The 15,480-nt window shown below is 45.4% G+C and overlaps 1 protein-coding gene across 1 annotated transcript in view; it reads right to left on the bottom strand.

Annotated features, from left to right (window-relative positions):
* Positions 1-1,314: 1,314 nt before the first annotated feature.
* Positions 1,315-15,480, bottom strand: part of SMG5 (SMG5 nonsense mediated mRNA decay factor) — a 344,692-nt gene continuing 330,526 nt past the window's right edge. The window contains exon 22 of the mRNA XM_069218000.1: positions 1,315-4,344. Within this exon, the coding sequence (XP_069074101.1) occupies positions 4,261-4,344 (84 nt within the window). The 3' untranslated portion in view covers positions 1,315-4,260. The remainder of the gene's footprint in view (positions 4,345-15,480) is intronic.

The raw sequence follows: 15,480 nt of genomic DNA, 5'->3' as shown, positions 1-15,480 counted from the left end.
AGGAGGAATATGTCGCACAACTGACTTCCAACTACTGTAGATGTCACCTATACTGTTTCCTCAACTCTTCCCTGATCAGAGTAAAGTATGGTTGTTTAACATCACCTATACGCAGAGTAAACTTGTGCATTAAAGAAATAAGCACCTTGTGGAATTAGATCTCCATATTCAAATTCTGAAACCCCGCAAATGCTAGTGTCTCATAAGTGGTAGAACTATTTCCAATATCCTCATTTAGCATCTTTTCTTCAAGCACTCGCATCAGTCAGTGCTCAGTTTATCATACAGCAACATAAACATCCTAAATTCACAACCATTTTAAGCATAGCACTATGCAAAAAGGTTAGATAACTTGCAAGACCTGGGTACCTGCCATTCAGAGGGCAACATGGACTACAATTGTTACTCCACACTTCAACCAGGAAATACGTTCAATGCAATTTGGCACCTAATTAAAAAAAAAAGGAGTGCCACAACTGCTAATCTAAGTATTGGGGAACTACCAGGACTAGCCCCTAAACCCAAATATGGAATTTGTGATAAGGATCATTTTAAAAACATTTAACCGTTTGTTAACATCACTGCAGACCGATCCTCAAATTCACTTCCATCTTAAACAAAACAACAATGGACAGTAAAGTAGGAATTTTATCCGTATTAAATCACTGTTGCAAAGAGTACATGCCCTTGAATTTCATGTCTTCAAAATTGGCATGAAGTGTCTAGGAGGTAAACATCAGGAATGGTGTATGTGAGAATAAGGATTAATATAATGAAGCAAAACACCAAACAACTCAAAGATGAATTTTTAGGCTAACACCAACAACAAACATAATGAATAATCACAGTGCCCAAATTGACTCATCAAGCCCAATGCCAAATCCCACCCTTAAGCTTATTTCAAACCTTGCTCCATTTAATCAGTGCACATTGCTTTTATTATAAAAACCCTTATTTTTTATTCCTTTTTTTATTTTAACTAACAAAAATACTCCTTTTAGGTGATCTGAAGGCAATTTTGTTGATTTTGGGTCAGCTCTTAATGTATTCATCCTTTTAGAAATGCTTAGCCCTAAATTACATGGCATTCCCTCACTACCCCCAGTCATGTTTCCTCAACCACCATTGAAAATGTTTGTCAGTGTGTCACGTATGGCAGTAGGTTGTACCCCTTGCATGGCAATCTCCTTTCTACTGTTTGGGATGCTGCCTTTCTAGTAGTCTCAGTGAATCCAAAGCATTTTCAGTGGCATTTTCAGCAATAAAGGTGTTGACTTTTCAGTAATTATCAACACATGATTTATTGCCCAAAAATTTTTACAATCGGAGGGACTAAGGGTAACCCCTCCGCTCACAACTATTTTCAAACCCATTTTTTTGGACTTGCCATTTTTCTACTCAAGACTTCTTGCACTAAGTCATAGTCCACACAGATATCCTACTATTCCCTTGATCAGTCAGTTAGGAACCCGCTGTGGGATGTGTGGCAACCAATATGCACATATCTGGTTTCATTACTGTTACTGTCAGGCCAGTTCAGTTCCCTTCTGAAACCTGTTTTCGGCCTGAAATACATTTTTTTTTTTTTTTTTTTAAACAGACAAGGACCTTACTTCCTATTAAGATGAGATCTGGTAAGAGTATAGTTCAAATATTATCAGCGTCACAGGTAAAAATAATTAAGTCTGGACACTCTAGACCCTCTCCCTTAGAAAGAGCTGTGCTTGTGCCTTCCAACTGCAATAGATGCTCTTTTATACATTTCAGAAATACCAACCCTTGTCTGATATAAAGCACCATTAACAGAAAATTAGAGAGAGACACTATGTTTTAGATACAAGATGAGAACCCCTGTGGAGATTCAGCGATACATCATCCATAAAAACTAGATTTCCTTCTGCATGTTTATTTATGCACTGAGCTGCGCCTCCTGCATGGTACAAATATGCTCCTTTAATAAAGGAAATATAAATCTTACGCATTCTCTGCTAAGTAGTATCTAGTGTAGCCCGGACAATCAGAACCAATAATTTTAATAAAAGTTATGATGCCACATTTTTGAAGATGTGGGAAATATCCACATTTATCTTTTATATATGCATGAAACCTCTGCTATTTGTGTAATTATTGCCATATCCTGAGATGCTAGATGATTTTGTAGCACTTTAGCACATTATATGCAGTAACCTGTGAATCTACAAAGTAAAGGCACATCATGTAACATACCTAATTACCTCCTAGCTTAATCAAACCAGGTATTCAGTAAAAGAAAATTACTTACTCTGTGTAAACATACGTTTCTTAGATTTGCCAGCCATGGTCTTTTTACACCAACATGAGAGAACATCACATTGAAGCTGGTTCCCATCCACATAAATTAGTGTCATTTTAGCCCCTCAAAACATTTTCTTTTGCAGTCAACAGCCAATGTTCAAATTGTTGTGCTGTATGTAGATGCCACCTAGAACCAGCTCAGATGGAAATGTTACCAGCCCACTTTATTACACTTATTATGCTGGAATACCATTTTTAATCACAGGTTCATACTCTATACTAGACCTGGGCTTGTGGGGCTGAACAGAAATGGCAAAGATTAACACTTCATGTATTGTAAATTGCTACCCCAATTATACACAACAAGAGCATTTCCAATGAGTTTGTACAAACTCTCAATTCAAGAGCCATTGGAATTTGGTGTTAATAAGGTCTACCCAACTCCTCACCGCATACTGATCTCACAGAATTATCATACCTAACACTCAACTCACTCATCATACACTGGTGGAAAGAAAACAATCAGATCCACAGTGACCCTTCACTAAAACCCATGGAGAGTAACCTGCCTCAACAACCACTTTATTCTCAGCAAAGTTAGCAACCACATTTTCCAAATCGCTAAAGGTTTAAGTAAGATTAATTGGAAAATGCACCACAAGTTTTGAGAAGTTTTTATGGGGCAATGTCTCAAGGTTTAAAGCATTTTGGACTTACACAACAGCGATTCATTTGCTTCCAAAATGACAATGAGATTAATCAAGAATTCTAAAAAAACCTTGTTTATTCCATAAAGGACTGCCTTCCTTCTCATCAAGTAGTCAGAAAGATTTCTGGTGACCCCCCTGAGAATACACAAGCATAGCTCCGGATGGACCAATCACGGGTGAATACAACCACTGGCGAAATCATTTAACACAGGGAAGTGTATTAGGTCAGACAGGTAGGAACCCCGGCATGCATGCTTCTGTGTCCACCACCCTCCCTCCCCATCACGATTATCTCATGCAGGCATATTACAGGCTGCTGCAAGTGAAGTACTTCTTTAGGAATGCAACTTTCCACATGCCATCAAGTATGCAGCCGTGCCTCAGGACGGACCCATGACTTGGCACTGCAGGGATAGGTCAGCAAGTATTCGTTTTAGCTGGCTAGCCCTATTACTTGTCCTTGCACACACACGCACACACATGAAACCATGTCAAGCGGTGCCAAGGCCACAACTGTGCTCATCTGTGTATAATCACTGCACAACATACAGAAACGAATGGAACTGAACATTTCAGCAGCTTTTTGGCTGTCCCATACTGTTCAAGCCATTCTGAATACCCAGCACACTGCAAAGCGCGACCCAAACGGGGTAGTATGGGCTTTCCAAAATCAAAGGATAATTGCACCTTCTCAAAACAATAATTCACTTGGTTCCTAGAAGCTAAAGTATTAAGGGATTTCCTCTTTTCCTTCTTTAAAAATAAAATAGTACTCATACGCATTCTTTAAAATTGCTAGCACAGGCGCTGGTATTCAAAGAAAATCCCTTTCTTTGCTCAAATTTATCGTCCAAACAGTAAGAGTGGAGGGAAATTTACGAAGGAGTAAAGCTACAGTGCTCTATCCCATCACCAGATTTCACATTGCAAGAAGCTTCTCTTCACACCACAGCCCCAATCAGAGGCACAAATTAAAATATGGACCACGACCAGTCCTTACATTTCAGAAAAAAAGACCAAACAGCTGTAGATGAATAATGAAGGCTTCTTCCGGCCAGGTGGGGAAAAGACAGCTCCACCCTGGACTGTTCTCTTCATGGCGTCAGTTGTCTGTGCGATGGATGCACATGTGCAAGTGTTGTAACTGGTTGGAGCTGCCTTACTGGGTGGTTGTTGCTTCGTGTCCCGTAGGCCGCCATCCCTTTGCGCTTCGACGCTGTTCTTTTATCTGACAGGGGATAGAAAGACTCGCCAACAAAGTGATGACCTTCAACCCTCAACCCATCTCTTTCCACTGTTTGTAGAACTCGAGCACATTCTTCATTTCTACGCTGGCACTGGCTGCTGCCTGAATTGCTGCCTGGAAAAATACAATGTAATTTATAATTAAAATAAAAGAGAATCAAAATCTTTGTTAGAGGCAGTTTGTCAAGTCATCGAACCATTCGCTTTGCCACACACACACACACACACACGTGTGCTATCAGCTTTGATGAGAAGCACATGCAGGACAGGTGGACAAATGGCCTGAAGCTAAACAAAATGACAAGCTGAGGTCAGTACAACCTAAAACAGCCTTTAAGGTAAGAAACTTAACTAACATCTATGCAGGGACTCAACCGGAACACACCTCAGACTGGTCACAATTACATTTAAGTCCTAATGTTGGGCAAAACAAAGGGAACTGGAGGAAATATGTTAATCAAAACCTTCATAAATCTAACAACCACCTTTTACGTGAACCATGATAGCTGATCTGGGAGACATAAAATATATCATATGACTGCATAAACAGCCCAATCCTGCTGGGTCCAGGACAATGACAACTGGTAATTGTTGGCTAAAGCCATGTGGAATGGACGGTAGTGAGGACGACACTGGAAGAGGCTGTTCTAGTTGTAGAAGTGGTTTACTTAGTAGAAATAACCCATGATTAAGGAGAAGTAGAAAGTGCTGGTCACGTCGGCAGCCAGCAGCAGGAATGCCTCATGCAACATCCCTCTGGAATGACCAGAAAATTACAAAAGTAACAGTAAAATTAAAGAAACAAACCACAAAGGTGCTCAATATAGAACTACATCAATAAGTAAAATTACAGGCTGCCTTCAAAGGACCAATTTGGATGCTTGAACTCTATGCAACAAACCAGTTCCATCTTCCAAAATAGACTGACTTGGTCAAGGGGTGAAGAGCAGACAGAATTAAGTCAGCCACATCCTGCGGGAGCTGAAAAGATCTTAGATGGCTGTGCATAGTCGCCATACATGTAAGCGTAATCTATAGAGATGGGGTTGCAGAACTTGGCAGCCCTCATGCAGTGATTGGGAGAGAAGGATCACTGAGTGGGAGAAGAGGAGTACACAGGGAAAGGTGCAGGCCGACTGTATACCACGCCTTTCATTGCCAGTCTCAAGCTACAAAGGCAGTTTGGGCCCAGTCCTGACAAATCCTCCTAAGAATGCAAGGAATCAAAGTCACTGGAGGAAATCAGTCGTGAAGCGGAAACTTCCACCCTCAAGCCCCCATTAACCGGGGATCCATGACACAGATGCTGGAAAACACAGAACATTAGCCAACTGGTGTTGCTACAGTGTCAAAAAGGTCCATGAGATGTGCCCCACTTGTTATTGGCAAGATAACACCAACTAAGGCAGTTGGCTCAGACATTCAGTAACACCCATCAAATGGGTTGCTACCAGCCACATTCCCGGCTGGTGTGCCAGAGTCCAGAGCCTCTGTGCTTCCAGACAGGGAAAATGAGACCCCAATCCTCCCAGATTGTTGATGTACCTAATTGCTGCTACATTTCCCGTCAAGATCTGAGCAGAGAGTGAAGGTATGAGAGAAAGGACTTGAGCAGCCACGGACTACCCTGACAGATGTGCAATTTCTCCTCCTCTAATGACCAGAGGCCTCGGAAGTTCCTTCAGGTGGGTGCCGTACACATGACTGAATTGTCTGGTACCATTAGGATCACTGCGGGAGGAGGGAAGAACTGTCCTTAAGACCTGTCCCCCTCTACTCCCACCAGCTCAAGTCTTCTGCAGCACCTTTGGAGGTCATGATTGAGTGACAGATCTCTTAAATTCTGGAACCACTGCCCGCAGAAGAACCACTGGAGGGCCCTCATGCACCTGAGTGCATGTGAGAACACAAGGATTCATGATAGACAGAACTGACATAGAACCATCAGGACTGGAATCCAAATTCCCACCTTAAACATTGGAGTAATCTCTTCAGTGTCCTAGATCCTCTGGAGGATGGAAAGCCAGAAGCAAATTGGGTTCCAAAAGCATCCATTCGAACAGAATACGCTTGGAGGGTTCTAGGTAAAAATTGTGCATACTGATAGAAAACCCCAAGCTGAACAGCAGGGGCACTGTGTTCTGCAGGTGGAGTGATGCAATCTGTGGCAAATCAGCTTTGAGCAGCCAGTGGGATTGGTTCATGTATACCTCGGTCTTTGACATCTTGAGATAAACTACGACCCCAGTCATCATCTGGGTGAAGTCCTCAGGTGCTGAAGTTAATCCATAAGGAAGAACAGCAAATTGATTGTATGTGGACCCACCATGAATTGTGTGAACACAGGATCAGTATATGGAAATAACGCATCTTATAGGTTGATGTCATCATCCAGTCTTTTACACTCAGCAGAAGCAGAAACCCAGATAAGGTCAGCATCATGTAACTTTTACCTGAGTCTGTACAAGCTCAGGATTTTGATGTCTAGGATCTGAAGAATCCTTCCATTCCTTTTGGGCACCAAGAAACATCAGGAGTAGCACTCGTGCCCAGTTTCCTGCTCTGACACTAATTTCACTGCTCCCATCTACAGAAGGGCTGCCTTTATCTGCTGCATGGCCTAACACAGAAATGAATGCTGCCGAGGGACATGAAGGGGTTATTGCTAGAGGGATAGGATATACCCCTCGATCTACCAAAATCTGCAGGCTCTATGGGTCTGCAGTTATGGCCTTCCAGGCCTCCATAAACAAGCATTTGCAATGCAATAGGTCTCACATTAGAGAGAGTTGGAGCTGTTGACGTTCTAAATGATAATGACAACGTCACATTTGGGACCTTATAAATATTTAGCATTTGTAAGAAACATGGTCATGTAGCCATATATTCAGCCCCTAGAGGTCATAATCACACAAAAAGAATGATAAAGAACAGTGCATTGTAACCTTGTAATCAGCCCCTTGAGGGCATAGTGTATTGAACATTTTCGGGCCTAGCAGGCCTTTTAAATATCATTTAACTGTGGAGTCAGTGGCACAAGGGTGCAGTGCCACAGCTGTTACTAGATGTCCCTGTAGAGTCAACAGCAGAAGTTGCAGTACCACTGGCTGTGGCTAGATGTCCCTATGGAGCCAAAAGCACTCAGAGTACAGTGCCACAGAACACTGCCAGAACTACTACTGATGTCAGAAGCTCAGAATGTACCCCAAACCCGGAAACAGCTGAAGAAATACCAGGTCCTCAGTGAAATGGCTGAAGTATTTAGCAAAACTGTACATTAAACATTCATCAGAAATATACGGTGTGTGCGCGCATACATTAAACCTTTATCAGAATTAAACAGTGTTTGTACATTAGCCGGAGGTGCAAAACCACTGGTTGTGGCTAAATGTCTCTGTGGAACCAACTGAGTTATTATTGCCTTGGGGCAAATATCATCCTTCAGCCTTTGGAGAGAATAGTGCATTATACATTTACAGTCAGACCAAGGCCGTCAGAATATTATTACAAACAAGGCCCTTATAACACAAACTCCTCTCATACTGTAAAAACAACAGTTCCAGCTATAAGAGAGTTTAAATATGCATTGAATGGTTGTAAGGAAATGCCTCCTTGGCATGGTTGCCCCCTGCCTTTTTGCCTTTGCTGATGCTATGTTTACAATTGAAAGTGTGCTGAGGCCTGCTAACCAGGCCCCAGCACCAGTGTTCTTTCCCTAACCTGTACTTTTGTATCCACAATTGGCAGACCCTGGCATCCAGATAAGTCCCTTGTAACTGGTACTTCTAGTACCAAGGGCCCTGATGCCAAGGAAGGTCTCTAAGGGCTGCAGCATGTCTTATGCCACCCTGGAGACCTCTCACTCAGCACAGACACACTGCTTGCCAGCTTGTGTGTGCTAGTGAGGACAAAACGAGTAAGTCTACATGGCACTCCCCTCAGGGTGCCATGCCAGCCTCTCACTGCCTATGCAGTATAGGTAAGACACCCCTCTAGCAGGCCTTACAGCCCTAAGGCAGGGTGCACTATACCATAGGTGAGGGTACCAGTGCATGAGCATGGTACCCCTACAGTGTCTAAACAAAACCTTAGACATTGTAAGTGCAGGGTAGCCATAAGAGTATATGGTCTGGGAGTTTGTCAAACACGAACTCCACAGCACCATAATGGCTACACTGAAAACTGGGAAGTTTGGTATCAAACTTCTCAGCACAATAAATGCACACTGATGCCAGTGTACATTTTATTGCAAAATACACCCCAGAGGGCACCTTAGAGGTGCCCCCTGAAACCTAACCGACTATCTGTGTAGGCTGACTAGTTCCAGCAGCCTGCCACACTAGAGACATGTTGCTGGCCCCATGGGGAGAGTGCCTTTGTCACTCTGAGGCCAGTAACAAAGCCTGCACTGGGTGGAGATGCTAACACCTCCCCCAGGCAGGAGCTGTAACACCTGGCGGTGAGCCTCAAAGGCTCACCCCTTTGTCACAGCACCGCAGGACACTCCAGCTAGTGGAGTTGCCCGCCCCCTCCGGCCCCCACTTTTGGCGGCAAGGCCGGAGAAAATAATGAGAATAACAAGGAGGAGTCACTGGCCAGTCAGGACAGCCCCTAAGGTGTCCTGAGCTGAGGTGACTCTAACTTTTAGAAATCCTCCATCTTGCAGATGGAGGATTCCCCCAATAGGGTTAGGATTGTGACCGCCTCCCCTTGGGAGGAGGCACAAAGAGGGTGTACCCACCCTCAGGGCTAGTAGCCATTGGCTACTAACCCCCCAGACCTAAACACGCCCTTAAATTTAGTATTTAAGGGCTACCCTGAACCCTAGAAAATTAGATTCCTGCAAACTACAAGAAGAAGGACTGCCTAGCTGAAAACCCCTGCAGAGGAAGACCAGAAGACGACAACTGCCTCGGCTCCAGAAACTCACCGGCCTGTCTCCTGCCTTCCAAAGAACTCTGCTCCAGCGACGCCTTCCAAGGGACCAGCGACCTCTGAATCCTCTGAGGACTGCCCTGCTTCGAAAAAGACAAGAAACTCCCGAGGACAGCGGACCTGCTCCAAAAAGACTGCAACTTTGTTTCGAGGAGCAGCTTTAAAGACCCTGCAATCTCCCCGCAAGAAGCGTGAGACTTGCAACACTGCACCCGGCAACCCCGACTCGGCTGGTGGAGAACCAACACCTCAGGGAGGACCCCCGGACTACTCTCCGACTGTGAGTACAAAAACCTGTCCCCCCTGAGCCCCCACAGCGCCGCCTGCAGAGGGAATCCCGAGGCTTCCCCTGACCGCGACTCTCTGAAACCTAAGTCCCGACGCCTGGAAAAGACCCTGCACCCGCAGCCCCCAGGACCTGAAGGACCGGACTTTCACTGGAGAAGTGACCCCCAGGAGTCCCTCTCCCTTGCCCAAGTGGAGGTTTCCCCGAGGAAGCCCCCCCTTGCCTGCCTGCAGCGCTGAAGAGATCCGTTGATCTCTCATAGACTAACATTGCGAACCCGACGCTTGTTTCTACACTGCACCCGGCCGCCCCCGCGCTGCTGAGGGTGAAATTTCTGTGTGGGCTTGTGTCCCCCCCGGTGCCCTACAAAACCCCCCTGGTCTGCCCTCCGAAGACGCGGGTACTTACCTGCCAGCAGACCGGAACCGGGGCACCCCCTTCTCTCCATTCTAGCCTATGCGTTTTGGGCACCACTTTGAACTCTGCACCTGACCGGCCCTGAGCTGCTGGTGTGGTGACTTTGGGGTTGCTCTGAACCCCCAACGGTGGGCTACCTTGGACCAAGAACTGAACCCTGTAAGTGTCTTACTTACCTGGTAAAACTAACAAAAACTTACCTCCCCCAGGAACTGTGAAAATTGCACTGTGTCCACTTTTAAAGTAGCTATTTGTCAATAACTTGAAAAGTATACATGCAATTGAAATGATTCAAAGTTCCTAATGTACTTACCTGCAATACCTTTCAAACAAGATATTACATGTTAAATTTGAACCTGTGGTTCTTAAAATAAACTAAGAAAAGATATTTTTCTATAACAAAACCTATTGGCTGGATTTGTCTCTGAGTGTGTGTACCTCATTTATTGTCTATGTGTATGTACAACAAATGCTTAACACTACTCCTTGGATAAGCCTACTGCTCGACCACACTACCACGAAATAGAGCATTAGTATTATCTCTTTTTACCACTATTTTACCTCTAAGGGGAACCCTTGGACTCTGTGCATGCTATTCCTTACTTTGAAATAGCACATACAGAGCCAACTTCCTACATTGGTGGATCAGCGGTGGGGTACAAGACTTTGCATTTGCTGGACTACTCAGCCAATACCTGATCACACGACAAATTCCAAAATTGTCATTAGAAATTGATTTTTGCAATTTGAAAAGTTTTCTAAATTCTTAAAAGACCTGCTAGGGCCTTGTGTTAGATCCTGTTTAGCATTTCTTTTAGAGTTTAAAAGTTTGTAAAAGTTTGAATTAGATTCTAGAACCAGTTGTAGATTCTTAAAAAGTATTCCAACTTTTAGAAGCAAAATGTCTAGCACAGATGTGACTGTGGTGGAACTCGACACCACACCTTACCTCCATCTTAAGATGAGGGAGCTAAGGTCACTCTGTAAAATAAAGAAAATAACAATGGGCCCCAAACCTACCAAAATACAGCTCCAGGAGCTTTTGGCAGAGTTTGAAAAGGCCAACCCCTCTGAGGGTGGCAACTCAGAGGAAGAGGATAGTGACTTGGAGGAAAATTCCCCCCTACCAGTCCTATCTAGGGAGAACAGGGTCTCTCAAACCCTGACTCCAAAAATAATAGTCAGAGATGCTGGTTCCCTCACAGGAGAGACCAACACCTCTGAAATCACTGAGGATAACTCCAGTGAAGAGGACATCCAGTTAGCCAGGATGGCCAAAAGATTGGCTTTGGAAAGACAGATCCTAGCCATAGAGAGGGAAAGACAAGAGATGGGCCTAGGACCCATCAATGGTGGCAGCAACATAAATAGGGTCAGAGATTCTCCTGACATGTTGAAAATCCCTAAAGGGATTGTAACTAAATATGAAGATGGTGATGACATCACCAAATGGTTCACAGCTTTTGAGAGGGCTTGTGTAACCAGAAAAGTGAACAGATCTCACTGGGGTGCTCTCCTTTGGGAAATGTTCACAGGAAAGTGTAGGGATAGACTCCTCACACTCTCTGGACAAGATGCAGAATCTTATGACCTCATGAAGGGTACCCTGATTGAGGGCTTTGGATTCTCCACTGAGGAGTATAGGATTAGATTCAGGGGGGCTCAAAAATCCTCGAGCCAGACCTGGGTTGACTTTGTAGACTACTCAGTAAAAACACTAGATGGTTGGATTCAAGGCAGTGGTGTAAGTAATTATGATGGGCTGTACAATTTATTTGTGAAAGAACACCTGTTAAGTAATTGTTTCAATGATAAACTGCATCAGCATCTGGTAGACCTAGGACCAATTTCTCCCCAAGAATTGGGAAAGAAGGCGGACCATTGGGTCAAGACTAGGGTGTCCAAAACTTCCACAGGGGGTGACCAAAAGAAAGGGGTCACAAAACCTCCCCAGGGGAAAGGTGGTGAGACAGCCAAAAATAAAAATAGTCAAGAGTCTTCTAAAGGCCCCCAAAAACCTGCACAGGAGGGTGGGCCCAGAGCCTCTTCACAAAACAATCCTGGGTACAAGGGTAAAAACTTTGATCCCAAAAAGGCCTGGTGTCGAAACTGTAGTCAGTCTGGACACCAAACTGGAGACAAGGCCTGTCCCAAGAAAAGTTCCACTCCAAACTCCAATCCAGGTAACACTGGAATGGCTAGTCTCCAAGTGGGATCAACAGTGTGCCCAGAGCAAATCAGGGTCCACACTGAAGCTACTCTAGTCTCTGAGGGTGGGGTGGATTTAGCCACACTAGCTGTCTGGCCCCCTAACATGCAAAAATACAGGCAGCAGCTCTTTATTAATGGGACAAGTGTAGAGGGCCTGAGGGATACAGGTGCCAGTGTCACCATGGTGACAGAGAAACTGGTTTCCCCTGGCCAATACCTGACTGGAAAAACTTATACAGTCACCAATGCTGACAATCAAACTAAAGCACATCCCATGGCAATGGTAACTTTAGAATGGGGAGGGGTCAATGGCCTGAAACAGGTGGTGGTCTCCTCAAACATCCCAGTAGACTGTCTGCTTGGAAATGACCTGGAGTCCTCAGCATGGGCTGAGGTAGAACTAAAAACCCATGCAGCCATGCTGGGTATCCCTGAACTGGTGTGTGTAAAAACAAGAGCACAATGCAAGGCACAGGGTGAAAAAGTAGAGCTGGAGTCTGGAAAAATGGCCCAGCCTACCAAGAGAAAAGGAAAGTCAGTTGGGAAACCAACTGCAACACAGTCAGAAAAAGGGAACCTCTCTTCTCAGGAAGAAGTTCTGCCCTCTGAGGGAACTGAGCCTTTGGAGCTTGAACCTTATCAGGTTGAGCTCTTGGGCCCAGGGGGACCCTCAAGGGAGGAGCTGTGTAAGGGACAAGAAACCTGTCCCTCTCTTGAAGGCCTTAGGCAGCAAGCTGCTGAAGAGTCCAAGGGCAAGAAAAATGGAACACATAGGGTCTATTGGGAAGATGGACTCCTGTACACTGAGGCCAGAGACCCCAAACCTGGTGCCACTAGGAGAGTGGTAGTGCCTCAGTCGTTCAGAGAGTTTATTCTGACCTTAGCCCATGATATTCCCCTTGCTGGGCATTTGGGACAAACCAAGACGTGGGAGAGGTTAGTCAACCACTTCTACTGGCCCAATATGTCCCAGAAGGTTAAGGAGTTTTGCCTCTCCTGCCCCACCTGTCAATCCAGTGGTAAGACAGGTGGGCACCCAAAGGCCCCCCTCATTCCACTTCCAGTGGTGGGGGTCCCCTTTGAAAGAGTGGGTGTGGACATAGTTGGTCCACTGGAACCTCCCACAGCCTCAGGAAATATGTACATCCTAGTAGTAGTGGATCATGCTACTAGGTATCCTGAAGCTATTCCCCTTAGGTCGACTACTGCCCCTGCAGTAGCCAAGGCCCTCATTGGTATCTTTACCAGAGTGGGTTTCCCTAAGGAGGTGGTGTCTGACAGAGGTACCAACTTCATGTCAGCATACCTAAAACACATGTGGAATGAGTGTGGAGTGACTTACAAATTCACTACACCATACCATCCACAAACTAATGGCTTAGTTGAGAGATTCAACAAGACATTAAAAGGCATGATCATGGGGCTCCCAGAAAAACTCAAAAGGAGATGGGATGTCCTCTTGCCATGTCTGCTTTTCGCTTACAGAGAGGTGCCACAGAAGGGAGTAGGATTCTCACCCTTTGAACTTCTGTTTGGTCACCCTGTAAGGGGACCACTTGCTCTTGTTAAAGAAGGCTGGGAGAGACCTCTTCATGAGCCTAAACAAGACATAGTGGACTATGTACTTGGCCTTCGCTCTAGAATGGCAGAGTACATGGAAAAGGCAACCAAAAACCTTGAGGCCAGCCAACAGCTCCAGAAGTTTTGGTATGACCAAAGGGCTGCACTGGTTGAGTTCCAACCAGGGCAGAAAGTCTGGGTTCTGGAGCCTGTGGCTCCCAGGGCACTCCAGGACAAATGGAGTGGCCCTTACCCAGTGCTAGAAAGGAAGAGTCAGGTCACCTACCTGGTGGACCTGGGCACAAGCAGGAGCCCCAAGAGGGTGATCCATGTGAACCGCCTTAAGCTCTTCCATGACAGGGCTGATGTGAATCTGTTGATGGTAACAGATGAGGATCAGGAGGCAGAGAGTGAACCTCTCCCTGATCTTCTGTCATCAGACCCAAAAGATGGCACAGTAGATGGAGTGATCTACTCAGACACCCTCTCTGGCCAACAGCAAGCTGATTGTAGGAGAGTCCTACAGCAGTTTCCTGAACTCTTCTCCTTAACCCCTGGTCAGACACACCTGTGTACCCATGATGTGGACACAGGAGACAGCATGCCTGTCAAAAACAAAATCTTTAGACAGTCTGACCATGTTAAGGAAAGCATCAAGGTGGAAGTCCACAAGATGCTGGAATTGGGAGTAATTGAGCGCTCTGACAGCCCCTGGGCTAGCCCAGTGGTCTTAGTCCCCAAACCTCACACCAAAGATGGAAAGAAAGAGATGAGGTTTTGTGTGGATTACAGAGGGCTCAATTCTGTCACCAAGACAGATGCTCATCCAATTCCTAGAGCTGATGAGCTCATAGATAAATTAGGTGCTGCCAAATTCCTAAGTACCTTTGACTTGACAGCAGGGTACTGGCAAATAAAAATGGCACCTGGAGCAAAAGAGAAAACAGCATTCTCCACACCTGATGGGCATTATCAGTTTACTGTTATGCCCTTTGGTTTAAAGAATGCCCCTGCCACCTTCCAAAGGTTGGTGAATCAAGTCCTTGCTGGCTTGGAGTCCTTTAGCACAGCTTATCTTGATGATATTGCTGTCTTTAGCTCCACCTGGCAGGATCACCTGGTCCACCTGAAGAAGGTTTTGAAGGCTCTGCAATCTGCAGGCCTCTCTATCAAGGCATCCAAATGCCAGATAGGGCAGGGAACTGTGGTTTACTTGGGCCACCTTGTAGGTGGAGGCCAAGTTCAGCCACTCCAACCCAAGATCCAGACTATTCTGGACTGGGTAGCTCCAAAACCCCAGACTCAAGTCAGGGCATTCCTTGGCTTGACTGGGTATTACAGGAGGTTTGTGAAGGGATATGGATCCATTGTGACAGCCCTCACTGAACTCACCTCCAAGAAAATGCCCAAGAAAGTGAACTGGACTGTGGAATGCCAACAGGCCTTTGACACCCTGAAACAGGCAATGTGCTCAGCACCAGTTCTAAAAGCTCCAGATTATTCTAAGCAGTTCATTGTGCAGACAGATGCCTCTGAACATGGGATAGGGGCAGTTTTGTCCCAAACAAATGATGATGGCCTTGACCAGCCTGTTGCTTTCATTAGCAGGAGGTTACTCCCCAGGGAGCAGCGTTGGAGTGCCATTGAGAGGGAGGCCTTTGCTGTGGTTTGGTCCCTGAAGAAGCTGAGACCATACCTCTTTGGGACTCACTTCCTAGTTCAAACTGACCACAGACCTCTCAAATGGCTGATGCAAATGAAAGGTGAAAATCCTAAACTGTTGAGGTGGTCCATCTCCCTACAGGGAATGGACTTTATAGTGGAACACAGACCTGGGACTGC

The sequence above is a fragment of the Pleurodeles waltl genome, chromosome 12, assembly GCF_031143425.1.
Source record: "Pleurodeles waltl isolate 20211129_DDA chromosome 12, aPleWal1.hap1.20221129, whole genome shotgun sequence".
NCBI classification, from domain to species: Eukaryota; Metazoa; Chordata; class Amphibia; order Caudata; family Salamandridae; genus Pleurodeles; species Pleurodeles waltl.
Note: the sequence above shows the minus strand (reverse complement) of the source record. Positions and strands in the feature narration are given on the sequence as shown.